Here is a 21,915-nt window from a genome sequence, read left to right as displayed (position 1 = left end):
CTAAATCCCCTATTTCTAGATCATTCTGCCACTGGCCAGAGACAAAAATCAGATCCAGAGTGTGTCCCCCCGTGTGGGTAGGGCCTTGAACTAACTGGGTCAGGTCCAAGGCCGTCATGGAAGCCATGAACTCCTGGGCTGCCATTGACATTTCACCAACAGATGGCAGGTTGAAATCCCCCATAACCATAAGCCTGGGGGTATCAATCATTACCAAACTAGGTAATATTATCAGTACTAGACAGGAGTGGAGTTTGCTCTTATTTTCATATACTAGTGGCTTACCCAGTCAGTGTTGATCAGTTGCTTCACAAACAGTGTTTTGATTGGTGCCAGGTCTCTATAGCCTCAGGCAGAGAAGGGCTATTCTGCACTCCTCACTCAAATGTTCTTTAAAATATAGAGTTTCCAGCATTCCTTTAGGAACCTCCAACATGCAAACTGTGTTTTACTCATCCTAAAATGAATCCTCTTTACCAGGAGCTTCTAAATTTGCTGTTTGCTGGGAAGATGTGTAGCTAAAAGACTACATTTAGTGTACCTCTGACTTTGCAGATATTTCTTCATAAGCAAACAAAAGTGTATTTTGTGTGCAGTTCACACTCCTTGCTCGTGGATCTGGATGTCACAAAGCAAAGCCTACATTTTGTAATTAATCCCCGCGCCCTGTTTTGACTGCAGGAGGCTGAGTGCTGTCATGGCCCTTGGTCACGCCTGCCCAGCCACACTCACTCAGTTGGTCATTAGGGCAGAGAACCGGTTGTTAAATTATTTGAATCCCACCACTGAATACATCTTACAGAAAAATATGCTACTCACATTAATAAATGAAATGCTTTTTTTCCATAGATGCTATTAGCAGTTTGAAGCAAGTAAGTGCTACAGGATTGGTTGATTTTGGAGATCTGTTCCTGGAATGCAGAAGATTTCATCTTGGCTAACATTTGACTCCTTTGTACAGAGACAGTGTTAGTCTTCACACTCTCCGTTGAATTTGAATGACTATTTTGTTTATGCTCAGATGCACATACGCAAGTGACAGCACATGCACGCATGTTAGGCGTAAATGTCAGCTGATCCATTAGCATGGTGTGCCTGGCACAAACAGAACCTAAGCCAGTAATGTAGACTCTACTCTTTATTAATATACACAAGCAAAGAGGGCACCTCATCCAAGAGAGGAGCAGCTCAGAAAGATAGCGAATCACTTGATATACAATTCAAATGTATTGAGTTTGGAGTGATTCTTTCATTGGTTAATATCATTTGACATATCTCTGATGGAGCACACATGCTCCATAACTCTAATATGTGGTATATAAAATACCACAGTATCCCATAATATTCTTAGTATGCCCCAAAGGTGCTTTTTCAAAAGGCAACTGGGCTTTGTTTTTCCTTGAAGTTGTTTCACTTCGTATCCAAGAAACTTTTTCAGTTCTGTAACTGAACTGAAGAAGCTTCTTGGATAAGAAGTGAAACAACTTCAAGGAAAAGCAAAGGCCAGTTGTCTTTTGAAAAAGCACCTTTGGGAGAACCATGACCTGGATGACTGAGAATCTCCATAGACATTCTTAGTACGACTGTAGGAGATGAACAGGCTGAGCTGGAGGGTGCAGTTAAACACACAATCAGTTTACAGTCATTGAACAGTCTCAAGGGACCCAAGTCTAGTTCCCCATGAATTTCACTGACCCTTACTGTAGCGCCAGTTTAGCTTGGTCATTGCACAGCCATGAGGGACCCAAGTCCAGCCCCTCTTGAATTCCATTGACCTTTGTCTAGCGCCAATTTAGCTTTACATTCTTGAGTATAAATGACAAGAATAACCTCTTAGTGCTTTGGAAATTGTAAAACTTTGAAACTCTTTGTTATTGAACTGGATTACTTCTGGAGAGACAAGGAGAGAAGAGGTGGTAAGCAGAAATCTTTTGAAGCAACCGGGAAAGCGTATCGGAAAATTACAGAATGGTTAAAATGGAGTCATTTCTTGGAGAAGTGAAAGTTTAAACTTGTGGATTACTTTTGAATTAACTTAGACACAATGTATCTTGCTATCTAAGTTGGTCCGTTATGAAAACAATCAAGGAGGACCAACTTTGGGGATTCCTAATTTGTTTATTGGTGGTATTAAGGAAAGAAAGAAGAAATAAGAAATAAGATGGAACAATTTAAACTGACTAAGCAGACGTGTCAGAGGAAGCTAAAATGGTTGCCTGTCAAGAAGAAGTGAAAATATAAATTGTGGACCGCTTGTTACTTAAAGGAGAAACTTTGACTCTTGTTTTCTCAGTTGGATTATTTTGAAGGAAAACTAAAAAAGTTTGATCCTAGATGTGTTTAATTCGTTTTTGGACTACCTATGGATAATTGAAAAGAAGGAATTAATTGGACAATTAAAACTAAAGGCGTGGCAGCAAAAGGAAAGGGCGTAGAAATGGAAGAGGATATGACCATACCATATTGGGAATAAAAAAGAACTAAACTTCTTAGTCTTTATAATTTTACTGACATTGGAATTGAAAAGGAAAAAAATTATAGTAAGATGAAAAATACTATAGTCTAATTAAAGGGGATGTAAATGTTTTTTATATAATTGAAGTCTAAATAATGTAAGGAGGAGATTTCCTCTTTCTTCTTTTACTCTCTTTGTTACTTCTTCTTTTTTTCTTTTTTTTACTTTATTACTCTTTTATTTTATTCCTCTGTTCTATATTTTTTTTGGGATTTTTTTTTTTATCCTTTTTGCCATACCCTTATCTATTTATTTTTTTCTTATTTTTTTTCTTATTTATTTTTTTCCTCCTTTTTATTTTTTTCTTCTCCCTTTCTCTTTCCTTTTTTACCTTTTATTATTGTTATTAAGAGAAGTGATTTTTAAGATGAGAAAATGTGATTCTAGAAAAACTATAAGAAACATGAATAGTATGAATGAATTTTTGATTATTAATAAGAATTGCTGATAGATTTAATGATTATAGAAACTGGCTTCTTTAAAAGGGTTTAAAATATTGTTTTTTATAGAAAAAAAATAAGAAAATGTGAATGAAGCCTTTACCAATAAAAATTGTTTATAGATTTTATATGTTGCTTTACATAAAAACAAGGAACAAATATGAAATGGGAGAAATTTAAATAAAATTAATAGTATAGGAGAGAGTAGGAGAGAAGATATGTATTAAAATGCATTATTATTTTATTTCAACAAGGAAGTGTGATTTTGGAGATCAGATGATTAAAACTAAATTGTGAATTAGTCTACATATAAGGTTAGGAGTGGAGGGAAGCATTCTTGGAGAATAGATGATTAGGCTGTGAACCAGCCAAAATAAACTTAGGAAGAGTGGAGGAGATAAATGCTGGAGAGCAGTTAGAGCCAAACTGTGAACAGTTAAATATGAGGTAAGGAGTGGAGGAAAGCACCACTGGAAAACAGCTAATAAAGCTGTGAACCAGCCAAAAATAAACCTAGGAGGAGTGGAGGAGATAATACTGGGGACCAGTTAAATATAAAGTAAGGAGTGGAGGGAAGCACCACGGGAAAACAGCTAATTAAGCTGTGAACCAGCCAAAAATAAACCCAGGAGGAGTGGAGGAGGTAATACTGGGGACCAGTGAAAATCAATTGTGAACCAGTTAAATAAAAGGTTAGGAGTGAGGTAAGCACTACTGGAAAACAGCTGAAAAGCCGTTATCCAGCTAAAAATAAACCTAGGAGGAGTGAAGGAGAAAGTGTTGGAAAGCAGTTAAAATTAACTGTGATCCAGCCAACAAATAAGGTTAGTGGAGGAATATACATGGAAAACAGCCAATTAAGCTGCAATTCAGCCAAAAATAAAAATAGGAGGAGTGAAGGAGATATCTTTGAAGAATAGTTACTGATTTTGAAATTTTTAAGAGAGGAATAAAATATTATATGTTGATTATGAGATGTGATTTAAAAGAAACATTGACTTGAATTGGGTCTTTGAAGTAAGGAAAATATATGAAATACTGATTGTTAAAATGATAAATGAATATTATAAAGAGCTATTTAGATTTTGAAGTTTAAGATTCAGGGTGATTAATAATAAAATGTTAAATGTTAGAATAAGATGTTAAATTGAACGACAAAAATTGGGTATAGACTTGTTCTGTTTTTTCTTGTGTCTTTTTGGTTCTTTTCTTTTTTTTTTCTTTTTCCTTTTTTGTTAAGATGTTAATTGATGAAATTTGGAATTTATACTTATTTTATACCGGATCCAAACCTTTGCTCTAAAAAGATGTTGTTTTATGTTTTATGTTTTATGTTAAAAATAAATAAAATAAAAAATGTTTTAAAAAAAAAAGAATAACCTCTTAGTGCTTTGAATTCAACCACTGTTCCTGATTATTTGTGCCTATCATCAATCTCGTTAAAGCTCATCTTCATATTCAGGAAATGTCTTTATATCATAATTATTTAATTATTTTTAAATTGTTTTTTAAATTTTATATGTTCCGTTTTATTCTGGCTGTTCACCGCCATGAGTCCTGTTGGAGAAGGGCGGTATACAAATTAAAACAAACAAACAAACAAACAAATAAATAAATAATGAGTTTGCGAGAAATGAACGTCAATATCCTGGATAGTTTGAACTAGTTCTCTTATCAGGCTGTACCTAACTTCCTATGTTCCTTCAAGAATTAGAAACATTTATCAAAGAAACTCCTAATGACTGAAAACATGAATCAAAATCTATCCTCACCACCCCCGCTGTTGCCATCACACGCAAAGTTTTCAGGTTCAGTACAGCATAAAATCATTCTAGAATAAAATCATTCATCACAACTGATTGAAAATGATAACTTTAAAGAAGCAATTAACGGGGCTAGCTTGGTTCTTCCTATGGTGAAAAAATTGCTGATACATTGTCAAAAATAAGGAAGAGTACTGTGAAAAATAGAACAAAACAGGAAATAGATAGTCATGCGCTGTGTACATGCACATTTTATTTATATACAATATTGATGGCAGAATTGGTCTCTTCCTTTATTTTATTTTTTCGGGTTGGTTACACAACCTATGAAAATTTTTTAGTTCCTTTTGTTGGGTTGAAATGAAGCACCTGAATACAGACTTGTAAGAATAATTCCTGGAAAGATAAATGCAATGTCTTTTCTTCTTAATGGCAGTAAATAACAAATATCCAATATCCAAGTAAATATCCAAATTTAAAGAACATCTGGCTTAAAATGTTTGCTCACTTACTGTCTAAACACATTTAATTTCAATCCTGAAACTTGAAAACCCTTTGAATTTCCTAGCTATGCTTCTCTGGGTTTGGACCTTATTGACATTTCATCTTTTAAAAATGTATCATAGTTTGCATGTTAAGAATAATAAACATTTTTTAAAAATACGTATAACCTATGTGTGAGGGTAAAATGTCTGTCAATCATATCAAATTACTAAAAGTGGGAGGGGAAATATTAGGAATATTTGCTGCTTTGAGTTATATACAGTATAAAAACTAGGGAGAATCCACAATAGAGGAAGCTAGCATATATTGCAGGTAATCCTCGATTTACAACCTCAATTAGGTTCAGAATTTCAGTCGTTAAGGAAGGCAGTTAAGTGAGTTGCATTTTATGTCCTCTTTTCCCAGGTTGTTAAGCGAATTGCTGCAGTTAAGTGAATTATGTGATTGTTAATAGCAATAGCACATAGACTTACAGAATATATCGCTTCATACACTCTCCAAGCAGTTTACAAAGTCAACAAATTCTCCTCATCATGGCTCAAGGTGTCAAGTCCAACCTTGCCAAATCAAGCTTCTGCCCAGCTTCAATACTCAAGATAGACTACGACTTAGCAAGACAAACCTTCTGACAAAGGGTGGAGGACATCGAGAGGCAGCCGGATTTAGGGAAAGCTCTGCTGTTTCTGGCCCCAGATGTCATTAGATGTGTTGCTCCTCCTGCCAGCTATCTTAGTCAATTGGAGTCAGCAAACCACTGGAAAGCATTTTCGCTCACACAGTGCCCTGCACTTCCATTGGCCGTCCTGTATGGCAAGTATAAAAGGATACCATTGACAGAAAGACTCTGTTCCTGTGGCTCAGGATAGATGGAGATTGTGGGTCACATGATCCTTAGATGTTCCTTTTACACAGAGATTAGGAAAAAACATATTCTGCCAATAACTTCTAGGTATCCTGGCTGTGCCAAGACTACCTATCTTCAGTGGCTGCTTAAGGATGAACAGTCCATCATTACAGTGTGGGGGGCCAGATTCTGTGCAGCAGTAGGGATTCGTTGCAAACACGTGTCTTCTCCACCATAGTTATGTTAAATAACAAATGTGGTACATCCTTTGTACTGCTTAGTCTTTTTCCTTTTAGCATTGAACCTACAACGGGCCACACAGTTTATGGATTGTGATTGTAACTGTAGTATAGTTAGACCCTGTATAATTGACAGACTGGGTTTTATTATAGATTTTAGTTGTTATTTATTATTTTATACTAGAATTTTTAATTGTATATTTACTGAGCGTTTTTATTTCTTCTGGTCTCTGGTCTAAGACTGCAATAAATTGATTGAAAATGTATCCAGCAAAAGTGATAATCCATTTCTCACAGTGCTAATACTGTACAATGTCTCATTACTTTTACATTACTGGTTCTTCTACTACATTTTATTCTGTTAACTGGATGCATAGTGCTTATTTGTTGCCCTTTGGCTGTATTACAGAATTCATTCATTCACGATTTCTAATAGGGTTTTTTATAAGTTTGTGCACTTAGAAGATTTGATAGATGGATCAGTGGGATACTTATGATGTGGTTAAGCTACCCAGGCACACATCTTTTGGTTACGTGATTGTATTTTGGGCATTTGGCAACTGACTCACCTTTATAGCAAGTGCCTGGTGGTCCCATGACCACATGGATCGGCGACAGTGGGGGAGTGGAAGGGTTTGTGCACTCAATCTAATCTCGTGCATATGCAAATGAAGCTTTGCATGCTCATCTGACACTTGCATGGCCCAGTTCCCAACAGACCATGGACTGATACTAGGCCACGGACCAGGGGTTGGGACCTGTGATGTAAAGAGTCTTATCACCATACCAACTGTTAAATAAATTTGGAAGCAACATAATCAAATGCTCTTTTATTTCAATTTTGATTACGTGAAAGACTGCAGCAAAATAAGAATTATATAAAGTAAATATCATTTGGAAATATTTGAGTTACATAGAATCAAATTGCTTGATTAAATGATGATCACAAAAATAAATATGTTGCTCATTCTAGCACAGTTGTACACTTGCTATTATAAGCCAAGCTACAGCGACAGCTAGCCATGATGTCACTCAAATGAAAAAACATGATGTCACAATGGAAGCTGAGCTGACTGTATTGTATCATCATATGGAAATGTACACTGGGCAAATACTTAATTACATCTGTGTTGTAATACCTTGATTCATGCTTAGCAACTATTCCCTATAAACAAAGCAATTTTGCAGGATTTATCTACCAATCAGAACACTTGTACTCAAAACTTATTATCTTGAATTGATTAAAAATAATTCTGGAAAGAAAGAATTAAAATCAGGGGTGAAATGCTCCCGGTTCCGACTGGATCGCCCAATCTGGTAGTGATGGCGGCGGGTGGTTCGGAGAACTGGTAGCAAAAATCCCTGCGTGCCCCCCCCTCACCATGCCGAGCTGAGCTGCACAATCCTCAGAGGCTTTTTTTTAAAACTTTTAAAAGCATTTTTAAAAAAATAAATTTTAAAAAAGCCTCTGATGATCGTGCGGCTCAGCTGGGATCATCAGAGGCTTTTCAAAGTTTTTTTTTCTGCAACCTCTTGGCCGCAAAGGTGGTAAAAAAATGCTTTGAAAAGTCTCTGATGATCCCAGCTGAGTTGCCTGATCGGCAGAGAGGCTTTTCAAAGGATTAGAAAAAATGCTTTGAAAAGTTTTTTTCAAAAAAAGTTGGCCATGCCCACCCAGTCACATTACCCTCCCCACCAAGCCACGCCCACAGAACCGGTAGTAACAAATTTTACATTTCACCCCTGATTAAAATCCAGTATTATGGAGTATTACAAAGGAACTATCTCTACCCCAATTACACAGAAGATCGTAAGTGTGGTAGTGAAAGTTTAGTAACACAATGTTTAAACAAATCTGATGAGGAATTAAGGATCAGAGCCATTGTGCCAACATATGCTGGATGCACCCATTATGGAGAACTATACCTTCCAGTGAACAGGATGTTCTTTGCAGCTCGATCGATAATAGAAAAGATGAAGGGATGGTCAGCTTTGAATTCGTCTGCAACATTTGCACTCTTAAATACCTCTATTACAGCAGTGGCAGCAGCTGCCTCAGTGCCTTCTTCGTTGACTTCTATGAATGATTTAGGAACAATTTCAGATATGACTAAATCATTGTTAGTTGACATTCCAGAGAAGTCTGCCTTGTCCTCATCAAATGCATCCCTCATTCCCATGCTTCTCAGAACCGGCTTCAGGTCATATTTTTCTTCCAATTTAAATTTGGGAAGAGAGAGTTCAATTTCTCTTAGGTCCATCCTCTCCGAATTGCATTCAAAGTATTCAAAGTACATCCATTTCTAACTCAATTGTTTAACCAACAGCCCAGACAATTGTATATATATTACATCAGAGAAAACTCACGTGCTGATAAGAAATATTTTTATAATTTATTCATGTTAGAATTAAATTTTATACCAATTTTCATTCCAGAAAACCCAAAAAATTACAATTATGCCTAAAGCTAAAAGGAATGCTAAAAGAAAAGTAAACAATGAGGCCTAGTTTGGTATAGTTGTTAAAAGCACTGGATTATAAATCATCACTCTGATCTGAATTATCAGATTTGGTGATTTGGGGCCAGTTATATTCTTTTAGCTCTAGGAAGCAGGCAAGGGAAAACAACTTCTGAAAATGTTGCCAAATAAACTACTTGCATTTCTCCACAGTTGCCAGAAGCTAAACCTTACTTGAAGACAAATATCCATGCAAAAAAATACCTCAGCTATATAAACTTGTTTGTTCTTTCCTTCAAGCTATGAATCTTGATAGCTATTTTAACATGAAACAGTATAAACTGAAGAATCAAAAACTGAATCCCTTGCATTTTAATAATATCAGAAGAAATACTGTACATTATTGGCAACCTTCTCAACTGCCTTGTCCACATCAGCTACAGATGGGTCCCCCTTTGTATACAATACTTTGAAATATAAATGCATTCGCTGGTGTTCTTTAGACTTTTTTTTTGCATCTTTTCAAAATAAGGGAAAATATAAGTCAACCCAATAGTAATAACTATAATTGCAGAAAGCCAAGCTTCAATATTAAAAAGAACAGCGTACAGCTAGTACCAGAGATGGACAAGGGCTTAAATTCTATTTCATGAAAGAAAAACTCACCTTTTCCAATCCAGTAGAGTTATCTTCAATCTCATCAGGGAGCAGAATAATCATGCTCAAGTCATTATCATAATATGGAAGCTCAAGAACGGAAATCCGATCGGCCGATATGTTAGCCATATTATATTCTCCTTTCCTGAACATCATCTGCACTATTTTCCTTTCATTCTACAAGTGGGGAAAATGTATGTTAGAAGAAATCTTTCAAATAAATAGGAAATGCAAATAATTCTATCATGGATTTATCCTTAGGGGTTTTTTTCCTCTGCTTAAATCTTTCATTTTTTGTGTTGAATTTTTAAGAGAAACTGAGGATTTATATGAGCATTTTCATGTCTCAGCCATCCACCAGATTTACCACTCTTTATACATAGTGATAATTTACTTTCCACAAAATTTGAATAATTTTAGAATATTAAGGAATAGATTTAAAAAACAGACAAAGATTATGACCTTTAGAAAATCAAATTGTCTATTCTGTGAGCAAAAGAATGCAATGAAACACAGGTCTGTGGTTTTAATCAGCAGTTTTCTCAAATGAACAGATGTCCATAATATCAAAACTAGCTTTCTTTGTGGAGAGCAACATAGAAACATATTTTGCCTGTTCCTCCTCCATCAAATACGTCCAGGTGATAATACATAATAGATCCATATACTAAGCAAATATATTCACTAATCACTCCGTAGTTTTTGCGGCTAATCACATAGAATTAGTGGGAGTGGTGCTGCACTAAAATTCCCTGCGCAAAGTTTAAATGACAGAAAAGTTTGAATTGCTACATACAAAGCCTGAAGGACTTAAGATGACTGACTTTCATGATTCATCTATTTCCATGAAGATCAATAAAATGGAATGAGTAAGCAATTTCTTTGCTACAGGAATGTTTCAAATTAATTCCACACTTGCTTCAGATATATACAAAATAACACAATTAAAAATATTCATAATGTCTCTTTTATTCTGTTAATACAGTAAATGAATACCTTGTTAATCCAGAATGGCTTTTCCTCTGTGTAATTTTTGTTGAACTTATTTGCCCAGTTTCCCTTGAAATAGATCGCATTCACCAAAACCAGTCTTGTAAGCGAATTAATTATTCCAGGGACAAGCAGATCCTGAATTTTTCCTTTGAAAGTTTTTTTTTTAAAAAAACTGCTTTAATTGACAGATTAGATTTATTATTTCTTAACATCACTCAGTCACCTTCTGTCTCTCTGTCTCTTTCTCTTTCTCTGTCTCCATCTCCGTCTTTGTCTCCGTCCCTCTGTCTCTCTCTCTCTCTTTTCATTTTAATTTAATTATTAGATTTCTCTCTTCAGAAGCTCAAGGCAATCACCCAGAGAACTCCTCTGACTGAGGATGGAACGTAGCTTTGGCTTCCTCAGGGCCAGTCCAACCTCCATCCACCCACCCTCCCTCCCTTAACATTTATATAGTTGCCCATCTTATATCATTATTTAGTAAGGTTACCACCAGGGGTGGGTTCTAAATGTTTTTACTACCGGTTCTGTGGACGTGGCTTATTTTGTGGGTGTGGCTTGGAGGTCATGTGCCTAGGTGGGCGTGGCTAGCTGGTCAGAGTCATTTCTGGGAGGTCCTCGCACTTACGACCAGTCCTCGCAATTACGACCCGACTCATTTGTTTGCTTTTAACACTGATCAACTGTAGGATGGCCCTTTGAAGCCCCGCGGCAGGAGTTTAAACAGTTTTTTTCCCTCTAGTCATCAGCTGGGACTCAGGAGGCAGCAATAGATTGGGGGTGGGACCAAATAAAAGGTAAGAATAACGTGGGTGGGTGGGGTAGGAGGGCGGGGGGGGAGAACCGGTTTGGTGATGTCATATCGTCACTGCTACCGGCTCAGCCGAACTGGACTGAACCGGGAGGAACCCACCACTGGTTACCACACACATACAAGTTAAATAACAGGCAAGCTAAATAACGGAAATATGTTCAGATGTGTCCATCAATAAAACCAATAATCTATTCATGGCTAGAATTTCATCTCAGGTTTGATGAGCTTTTATGTAGCAAGTAATGGTTAACTATGGTGGGTTTGCCTGCCTTGTCTGTCTCTCTGACATGCACACACAATATTGCATGTCTTACTTAATGCAGCTACTAATTAACTCTTATTATCATTTTTACCTGATGTTTTTTCTTCTACCCAGGCATTTATATGTCTTCTTGAATCTTCTGAAGTTTGTGTGAAGTTAAGTTTCTCCAGACCTCCATGGTAGAATCTCTGAATGGATTCTATAAATGACTTAAGAAACAATGACATCTCAACAACAGAAGCAGTAATAAAAATATGAATTGATTTTGCCTCATTTTTCTATGAACTAACAATCTGGAAACATTACTTATTACACTGAATATTACCTAAAACCAGCTAATGCCATTGGATAGTTAATACAGCCTAGAAATTATCAGATATTAGGAAGTATATGGAATTATTTTAAGATAACATAGTTTATTCAAAAATATATCTGGCAATTAAGGGTCACATGGTTCTATTTATGACTTTTATTTGAAAGTTTTATATTTAGAAACATCCCACTGGATGTTCCTGTAACATTCCCAGTAAAAGCAGCTAGACTTTTAAATTTCCCCTCCAGATAACTCAATGGACCAAGTAAAGCTATAGGAATATTTGGTACTTTATTAGAGCCAAACTGCAATTGCAAAGAGATAGGCAAACATTAGAACAAACAGAGCATTTATGGTTGTTTACAGCCAGATCTCCAACATGTATGTAACTTACTGGAAGAAAATCATATGATGTTTCTCCAAAGAGCTGGTTGACTAGACAGAGGCTATAATTGGCACCTGGTTTGTTGATATCAGAAATAAGTTTCTCAAATCTTTGGTGAACCTCTCCATCTTTGGGTAGAGATAGTGCCTATAAGATGATATTCGGTTAATTAAATTAAGTTTAACAACTATTCAAAATGTAATACCACAACAGCAGACCTTGGAAAACGTACACATTTCAAACAATCTACATATTTTGGCAGTAAATTTTTTGAAGGATTACTGCAGATGTATAGCTTTTAAAGTTAATGGCTAATGAAAGCCAAACAGTATTGGGCCTAGTTAATATTTGGCTAGTTCTTGAACCCCAAGCTTACAGAGAAGGCTGGCTTTTTTATTTATTTTTTTTAAAAAAAACCTTCCTTAAAGGCAACTGATTCCTCACTGTTGCCCCAGAAACTCATATAATATGGGTGTCCATAAAGTTCCTAAAATTTAAGCTTGACCTGACTTTACTGTACATGTTTGGGCTTCTCCATGTTTGAAAGTCGTAGTCATTGATCTCCTTTGAAAATCAATTTGATTGACACCCAAGAGAAATTGGGGATTTTCAGAAATGTTCCTTTCCTGGAAAAATAGATTTCTAAATCAAAAAGTGCAACTCCTCCATGTGTAAAATATTTTGTTAAGAAGCAGAAGGAACGTTCTTGTATTTGCTATAGGAGCCATCTTTAAAACATGTTTTGCCTTCTCTGTCATAATATTTGCTCTCTAAAACCATTTTGCCTCAGAGATTCAGGTTCCCCTCACCATGCCATCCTTCAAATGAGCCTTGAAGATCTGACTTCAAGATGATTTTGGGTTAATTGTGGTGAAAGGTATCTCTAGGATACACAAAAATGACTTTCCAAATCCTGGGACTTCAAGTTGAGGACTTTTGCCCAAAATAATACCATTTTCTAAGAGCCGTGGTGGTGCAGTAGTTAGAATGCAATACTGCAGGCCAACTCATGGCTCACTTCAGGAGTTTGATTCTGAATGGCTCAATGTTGACTCAGCCCTTCCATCCTTCTGAGGTTGATAAAATAAGGACCCAGATTGTTGGGGGGAAATATGCTGACTCTGCAAATTGCTTAGAGAGGCCTGTAAAGCACAATGTAGTAGTATATGAATATTTCCATAATCAGCAGTTGCCATAATGATCTTGAAGAAGTCAAGCACAGAGGGCTGAATCCCTATCAGACTTCCTATACATGCTGTTTACAGTCCAAACAAATAGGAGCTGCTCCCATCCTCATGCAAACAGAACCCCAAATCTGGATGAGAATTGGGAGCAGAGTTAAAGAATCATGATAACAATGGCATCTCTTGTACTTGTTGCATTTTTTAAAAGCTAATCAGACAGTTGGCAACTGCATGAACAGCATCATCTTAGGGCGGCAGCCAGGTTGAGGTGATAGGTGTATTTGGAACTTTTTAGACCAGATGATATATGAGCTGCCCCTGTGAATAGAATAGAAAGAATAACAGAGTTGGAAGGGACCTTAGAGGTCTTCTAGTCCAACCCCCTGCTCAGGCAAGAAACCCTACAGCACTTCAGACAAATGGTTATCCAACATCTTCTTAAAAACTTCCAGATTTAGAGCATTCACAACTTCTCAAGGCAAGTTGTTCCACTGATTAATTGTTTTAACTGTCAGGAAATTTCTCCTTAGTTCGAGGTTGCTTCTCTCCTTGATTAGTTTCCACCCGTCGCTTCTTGTCCTACCCTCAGTTGCATGATTGCAAAATGGGCATTGTATAAACTTCATAAATAAATAAAATAGATGTTCTCATAATTGGCTAGCAAGGGTGAGGACAAGATCACAGCCAACCCCCCTTTTTTTCTTTTTGATAAAATGTATCTTAATATACCTTTAATATCTGAGCTTCTGTGTTATTTCTGGCACCCAACGAGAGCATTAGCAGTGCAGAAGATATACTCAAAGGAGAAAAAAACAAGTTTTGGGAAGAATCATTTGCACTAAGCTTCTTGAAGATGTTGAGGACAAAAATGATGTTTGCCGCAGAAATGCTGTCCATGTTTTCGAGCCTGGAGAACAAATATAGTATGATAAACCACAGATTAACACCTAGATAATGAGATGACCAAAACATCCCACCCATGTTCTACTTGATTGTTCTACTTGAACAATTATTCCACTTGCTTTAAGGAATGTGATTTACAGGATCTAGTGGACAAAATATAAGGGAACTGTGAACCCCATTTCCAGATTCATATATAATTCCAAAAATTCCAAAAAATAATAATTTTAATATTAAAATTAATATTAATTTTTAAATATTAATTCCAAAAATAAGAACACCTGCTGATTGTGAAAAGGAGGACACTGATGTACAGTCATGCTCATTTTCTATAGAGGCAGCTCTCATTTCCATGTGAGGAAGGAGGGGCAGGAGAAGCCAGGGAATGCCAAATCTTATACAGTAACTAAAGCTACTCAATAAGGATAATTACAGATTCCCAAAGACAAAAGTTGAAGGTATGCAGAGAAATACAACTTGCTTATTCCTCCATGAAAGTGGTCTTTTTTTAGGCCCCCACTGCAAAAAACAGAAGGTCCAGAACAAAAATGTGATCTGAATTGAGATGAAACTGCAATTAACTTAAATTTAACTTAAAACTATCAATTCTAATATTAAATAATCGATGAAAAAGGACTAATGAATAATATCAAACGTTATTTAAGAATCTTCCCCTTCGTTCACATGGACAATCTTTATATGTATGTAATATATACATATATTACATATACAAAGATTAATGTAATATATATATATATATATATATATATATATATATATATATATATATATATATATATATATATATATATTACATTAATGTACCAGTATAGCATAAATCAACATAACATATTAGATTACATACATTAGGTAATGTAAATGCTAATTTGAAAAGAAATTTAGAAGAGAATAGAGAAGTAGGCATCTTTCTAGTCAGATGGTGCAATTCCTTCCTGCGAACTCAGATGAATCCTTATTTTTTTTTTTTTTTTAAATTTGATTTATATGCCGCCCTTCTCCGGAGACTCAGGGCTGCTTACAGTGCGTTAAGCAATAGCCTTCATACTTTTGTATATTTATACAAAGTCAGCTTATTGCCCCCACAAACTGGGTTCTCATTTTACCTACCTTAGAAAGGATGGAAGGCTGAGTCAACCTTGAGCCTTGGAGAGATTCGAACCAGCAGTAAATTGCAGGCAGCTGTGTTAATAACAGGGTGCTTTAAACCACTGTAGTACCAAGGCTGTTAAATTTCATAACAACTCTGCTACAAATAGGCTGACTCAAGTATTAAGCAAACAGATAACAGAGAAGATAAAGGTGTCTTTTAAGTAACAGATTCTAGAAAAGTGCATAATCTCACTCTAGCCTAATGAACCATTTAGGAGAATCTGAAATCATAGAGTGTGTGTGTGTGTGTGTGTGTGTTTGTGTGTGTGTGTGTGTGTATTACATTAATGCACCAGTATAGCCTAAGTCACCATAACATACTAGATTACATATATTAGGTGCTGTAAATGCTAATTTGAAAAAAAAAATTAGAAGAGAAGAGAGAAGTAGGCATCTTTCTAGTCGGACAATGCAACTGCTTTCTGCAAACTCAGATGAATCCTTGTTTCATAACAACTCAGCTACAAATAGGCTGACTCAAGTATTAAGCAAACGGATAACAGAGAAGATAAAGGCGTCCTTTAAGTAACAGATTCTAGAAAAGTGCATAATCTCACTCTAGCCTAATGAACCATTTAGGAGAATCTGAAATCATAGATGCTATTTATGACTCTGAGTTAGTTAACAAATACTACCAACAATAAGACTTTAGTTTTGCCTCCCAATATGTCCACTGTGGCTTTCACTAAATTTGTATTACTTCTCTGTTGTTCAAGATAATGTCTATCTCTTCTCTGCAAACCGTGTAGTCAAGAAATCTTTGGAAAAACTGGAAGCTACCTTCCATATTAGAAAAGAACAAGTACAGCAATTCTAAGCAATAGGAAGCAAATGTCTTGCTAGCTTGTATCAGTCAGAGTAGGAAAGTAGTAACTTTATTAAGTTTTTCATCCTGCAGGATTTCGTGGGGGGAGCCACCACAAAGCGTCAAGCAGCCCTAAAGTGGGGCTATGTTAATCTCACCCGGGGCACCTACAGGGATTAACAAGACAGAGAGAAACATATAATGGTTTTACCTTGAAGAGGTAGTGTTCTGAACTGGTAGGGCAGTTACTGGAAACATCTGGCTGGAGAGGAACACTGACCAAGCTGCAATAAATCCTGGAAGAAGTAAAATGAACATTTTGGGGGTAATGTCCTCCCTGGTTTGACTCAAGAGCCTCCAGGCACAAGGGTTCACCATGAGCGATGGAAATCACTGGTTAGAGAAGAAGGAAGAGGCTAGAAGGGCAGGAGAGGAATCTGGATGTGGAGAGGTGGATGTTCATGACTATCTCTTTAAACTTTCTCGGAGTGGCCTTTTGAACAGTCACAGTCTCACTTGGGGCTACACCGTTGCAACATAATTTCTAGCTATGTTAATAAACCTACTCTTTAGTTTGCTGGAAGGCCAGCAGCTACTAATGATAATTTTATATATAAGTAGTTAAACTTAAAAAAATCAAATTAAATTATTAATTTGGTTAATTATTAACTCTGGTGATAGAGCTGACTGGTGCCACACTGTACAGAGATTAACAGTAAAGGTATCCTAGCAAATTTTGACTAATCTTGAAAATTTAAGCAGAATGAATCCTGGATGGAGACCACTGCAGGGATAGACTGAGATAAGAGAAAAACATCCTGGGAGAAGGCGGGATTGAAGCATTTGGGGAGGAGTCGCTCTCTGTGGGAGCGTACTGGTCGATGGGATGTAGGAGATGAACAGGCTGAGCTGGAGGGTGCAGTTAAACACACAATCAGTTTACAGTCATTGAACAGTCTCAAGGGACCCAAGTCTAGTTCCCCATGAATTTCACTGACCCTTATTGTAGCGCCAGTTTAGCTTGGTCATTGCACAGCCATGAGGGACCCAAGTACTGCCCCTCTTGAATTCCATTGACCTTTGTTTAGCGCCAATTTAGCTTTACATTCTTGAGTATAAATGACAAGAATAACCTCTTAGTGCTTTGGAAATTGTAAAACTTTGAAACTCTTTGTTATTGAACTGGATTACTTCTGGAGAGACAAGGAGGGAAGAGGTGGTAAGCAGAAATCTTTTGAAGCAACCGGGAAAGCCTATCGGAAAATTACAGAATGGTTAAAATGGAGTCATGTCGTGGAGAAGAGAAAGTTTAAACTTGTGGATTACTTTTGAATTAACTTAGATGCAATGTATCTTGCTATCTAAATTGGTCCGTTATGAAAACAATCTAGGAGGACCACCTTTGGGGATTCCTAATTTGTTTATTGGTGGTATTAAGGAAAGAAATAAGAAATAAGAAATAAGATGGAACAATTTAAACTGACTAAGCAGACGTGGCAGAGGAAGCTAAAATGGTTGCCTGTCAAGAAGAAGTGAAAATATAAATTGTGGACCGCTTGTTACTTAAAGAAGAAACTTTGACTCTTGTTTTCTCAGTTGGATTATTTTGAAGGAAAACTAAAAAAGTTTGATCCTAGATGTGTTTAATTCGTTTTTGGACTACCTATGGATAGTTGAAAAGAAGGAATTAATTGGAGAATTAAAACTGATTAAAGGCGTGGCAGCAAAAGGAAAGGGCGTAGAAATGGAAGAGGATATGACCATACCATATTGGGAATAAAAAAGAACTAAACTTCTTAGTCTTTATAATTTTACTGACATTGGAATTGAAAAGGAAAAAAAAATATAGTAAGATGAAAAATACTATAGTCTAATTAAAGGGGATGTAAATGTTTTTTATATAATTGAGGTCTAAATAATGTAAGGAGGAGATTTCCTCTTTCTTCTTTTACTCTCTTTGTTACTTCTTCTTTTTTTCTTTTTTTTACTTTATTACTCTTTTATTTTATTCCTCTCTTCTCTATTTTTTTTTGTGAAATTCTTTTTTTATCCTTTTTGCCATACCCTTATCTTTTTTTTTCTTTTTTTTTCTTTTTTTTTCCCTCCTTTTTATTTTTTTCTTCTTCCTTTCTCTTTCCTTTTTTACCTTTTCTTATTGTTATTAAGAGAAGTGATTTTTAAGATGGGAAAATGTGATTCTAGAAAAATTATAAGAAACATGAAGAGTATGAATGAATTTTTGATTATTACTAAGAATTGCTGATAGATTTAATGATTATAGAAACTGGCTTCTTTAAAAGGGTTTAAAATATTGTTTTTTATAGAAAAAAAAAGACAATGTGAATGAAGCCTTTACCAATAAGAATTGTTTATAGATTTTATATGTTGCTTTACATAAAAACAAGGAACAAATATGAAATGGGAGAAATTTAAATAAAATTAATAGTATAGGAGAGAGTAGGAGAGAAGATATATATTAAAATGCATTATTATTTTATTTCAACAAGGAAGTGTGATTTTGGGGATCAGATGATAAAAACTAAATTGTGAATTAGTCTACATATAAGGTTAGGAGTGGAGGGAAGCATTCTTGGAGAATAGATGATTAGGCTGTGAACCAGTCAAAATAAACTTAGGAGGAGTGGAGGAGATAAATGCTGGAGAGCAGTTAGAGCCAAACTGTGAACAGTTAAATATGAGGTAAGGAGTGGAGGAAAGCAACACTGGAAAACAGCTAATTAAGCTGTGAACAGCCAAAAATAAACCTAGGAGGAGTGGAGAAGATAATACTGGGGACCAGTGAAAATCAACTGTGAACCAGTTAAATAAAAGGTTAGGAGTGAGGTAAGCACCACTGGAAAACAGCTAATTAAGCTGTGAACAGCCAAAAATAAAGCTAGGAGGAGTGGAGGAGATAATACTGGGGACCAGTGAAAATCAACTGTGAACCAGTTAAATAAAAGGTTAGGAGTGAGGTAAGCACTACTGGAAAACAGCTGAAAAGCCGTTATCCAGCTAAAAATAAACCTAGGAGGAGTGAAGGAGAAAGTGTTGGAAAGCAGTTAAAATTAACTGTGATCCAGCCAACAAATAAGGTTAGGAGTGGAGGAATATACATGCAAAACAGCCAATTAAGCTGCAATTCAACCAAAAATAAAAATAGGAGGAGTGAAGGAGATATCTTTGAAGAATAGCTACTGATTTTGAAATTTTTAAGAGAGGAATAAAATATTATATATTGATTATGAGATGTAATTTAAAAGAAACATTGACTTGAATTGGTCTTTGAAGTTAGGAAACTATATGAAATACTGATTGTTAAAATGATAAAGAGCTCTTTAGATTTGAAGTTTAAGATTCAGAGTGATTAATAATAAAATGTTAAATGTTAGAATAAGATGTTAAATTGAACGACAAAAATTGGGTATATACTTGTTCTGTTTTTTCTTGTGTCTTTTTGGTTCTTTTCTTTCTTTCTTTTTTTTCTTTTTCCTTTTTTGTTAAGATGTTAATTGATGAAATTTGGAATTTATACTTATTTTATACCGGATCCAAACCTTTGCTCTAAAAAGATGTTGTTTTATGTTTTATGTTAAAAATAAATAAAATAAAAAATGTTTCAAAAAAAAAAAGAATAACCTCTTAGTGCTTTGAATTCAACCACTGTTCCTGATTATTTGTGCCTATCATCAGTCTCGTTAAAGCTCATCTTCATATTCAGGAGATATCTTTATATCATAATTATTTAATTATTTTTAAATTGTTTTTTTAAATTTTGTATGTTCTCTTTTATTCTGGCTGTTCACCGCCCTGAGTCCTGTTGGAGAAGTATACAAATTTAATTTGTTGGTATACAAATTAAAACAAACAAACAAACAAATAAATAATGAGTTTGCAAGAAATGAACTTCAATATCCTGGATAGTTTGAACTAGTTCTCTTATCAGGCTGTACCTAACTTCCTATGTTCCTTCAAGAATTAGAAACATTTATCAAAGAAACTCCTAATGACTGAAAACATGAATCAGAATCCATCCTCATCACTCCCGCTGTTGCCATCACGCACAAAGTTTTCAGGTTCAGTACAGCATAAAATCATTCTAGAATAAAATCATTCATCACAACTGATTGAAAATGATAACTTTAAAGAAGCAATTAACGGGGCTAGCTTGGTTCTTCCTATGGTGAAAAAATTGCTGATACATTATCAAAAATAAGGAAGAGTTCTGTGAAAAATAGAACAAAACAGGAAATAGATAGTCATGCGCTGTGTACATGCACATTTTATTTATATACAGTATTTATGGCAGAATTACTCTCTTCCTTTATTTTATTTTTTGGGTTGGTTACACAACCTATGAAAATTTTTTAGTTCCTTTTGTAGGGTTGTAATGAAGCACCTGATAAGAGAGTTGTAAGAATAATTCCTGGAAAGATAAATGCAATGTCTTTTCTTCTTAATGGCAGTAAATAACAAATATCCAATATCCAAGTAAATATCCAAATTTAAAGAACATCTGACTTAAAATGTTTGCTCACTTACTGTCTAAACACATTTAATTTCAATCCTGAAACTTGAAAACCCTTTGAATTTCCTAGCTATGCTTCTCTGGGTTTGGATCTTATTGACATTTCATCTTTTGAAAATGTATCATAGTTTGCATGTTAAGAATAATAAACATTTTTTAAAAATATGTATAACCTTTGTTTGAGGGTAAAATGTCTGTCAATCATATCAAATTACTAAAAGTGGGAGGGGAAATATTATACACAGTATAAAAACTAGGGAGAGTCTACAATAGAGGAAGCTAGCATATATTGGAGGTAATCCTCGATTTACCACCTCAATTAGGTTCAGAATTTTAGTCGTTAAGGAAGGCAATTAAGTGAGTTGCATTTTATGTCCTCTTTTCCCAGGTTGTTAAGCGAATTGCTGCAGTTAAGTGAATTATGTGATTGTTAATAGCAATAGCACATAGACTTACAGAATATAGCGCTTCATACACTCTCCAAGCAGTTTACAAAGTCAACAAATTCTCCTCATCATGGCTCAAGGCTGTCAAGTCCAACCTTGCCAAATCAGGCTTCTGCCCAGCTTCAATACTCAAGGTGGACTATGACCTAGTAAGACAAACCTTCTGACAAATGGTGGAGGACATCGAGAGGCAGCCGGATTTAGGGAAAGCTCTGCTGTTTCTGGCCCCAGATGCCATTAGATGTGTTGCTGCTCCTGCCAGCTATCTTAGTCATTTGGAGTCAGCAAACCACTGGAAAGCATTTTTGCTCACACAGTGCCCTGCACTTCCATTGGCCGTCCTGTACGGCAAGTATAAGAGGATACCATTGACAGAAAGACTCTGTTCCTGTGGCTCAGGATAGATGGAGATTGTGGGTCACATGATCCTTAGATGTTCCTTTTACACAAAGATTAGGAAAAAACATATTCTGCCAATAACTTCTAGGTATCCTGGCTGTGCCAAGACTACCTATCTTCAGTGGCTGCTTAAGGATGAACAGTCCATCATTACAGTGCGGGTGGCCAGATTCTGCGCAGCAGTAGGGATTCTTTGCAAACACGTGTCTTCTCCACCATAGTTATGTTATATAACAAATGTGGCAAATCCTTTGTACTGCTTAGTCTTTTTCCTTTTAGCATTGAACCTACAACG

The 21,915-nt window shown here is 35.7% G+C and overlaps 1 protein-coding gene across 1 annotated transcript in view; it reads right to left on the bottom strand.

Moving 5' to 3' along the window:
* Window positions 1–16,703, bottom strand: part of LOC132710925 (serpin B6-like) — a 32,540-nt gene extending 15,837 nt beyond the window's left edge. The window contains exons 1-6 of the mRNA XM_087890740.1: window positions 16,459–16,703; window positions 14,102–14,279; window positions 12,198–12,335; window positions 11,582–11,699; window positions 10,418–10,560; window positions 9,431–9,598 (exon numbers count right to left, since the gene is read on the bottom strand). Of these exons, the coding sequence (XP_087746866.1) occupies window positions 9,431–9,598; window positions 10,418–10,560; window positions 11,582–11,699; window positions 12,198–12,335; window positions 14,102–14,279; window positions 16,459–16,625 (912 nt within the window). The 5' untranslated portion in view covers window positions 16,626–16,703. The remainder of the gene's footprint in view (window positions 1–9,430; window positions 9,599–10,417; window positions 10,561–11,581; window positions 11,700–12,197; window positions 12,336–14,101; window positions 14,280–16,458) is intronic.
* Between the last annotated feature and the right edge of the window lie 5,212 nt (window positions 16,704–21,915).

Source organism: Pantherophis guttatus, chromosome 3 (genome assembly GCF_059756535.1).
Source record: "Pantherophis guttatus breed Tessera chromosome 3, ASM5975653v1, whole genome shotgun sequence".
NCBI lineage: Eukaryota > Metazoa > Chordata > Lepidosauria > Squamata > Colubridae > Pantherophis > Pantherophis guttatus.
The sequence above is the reverse complement of the archived record's forward strand: the minus strand, read 5'-3'. Positions and strand labels throughout refer to the sequence as shown.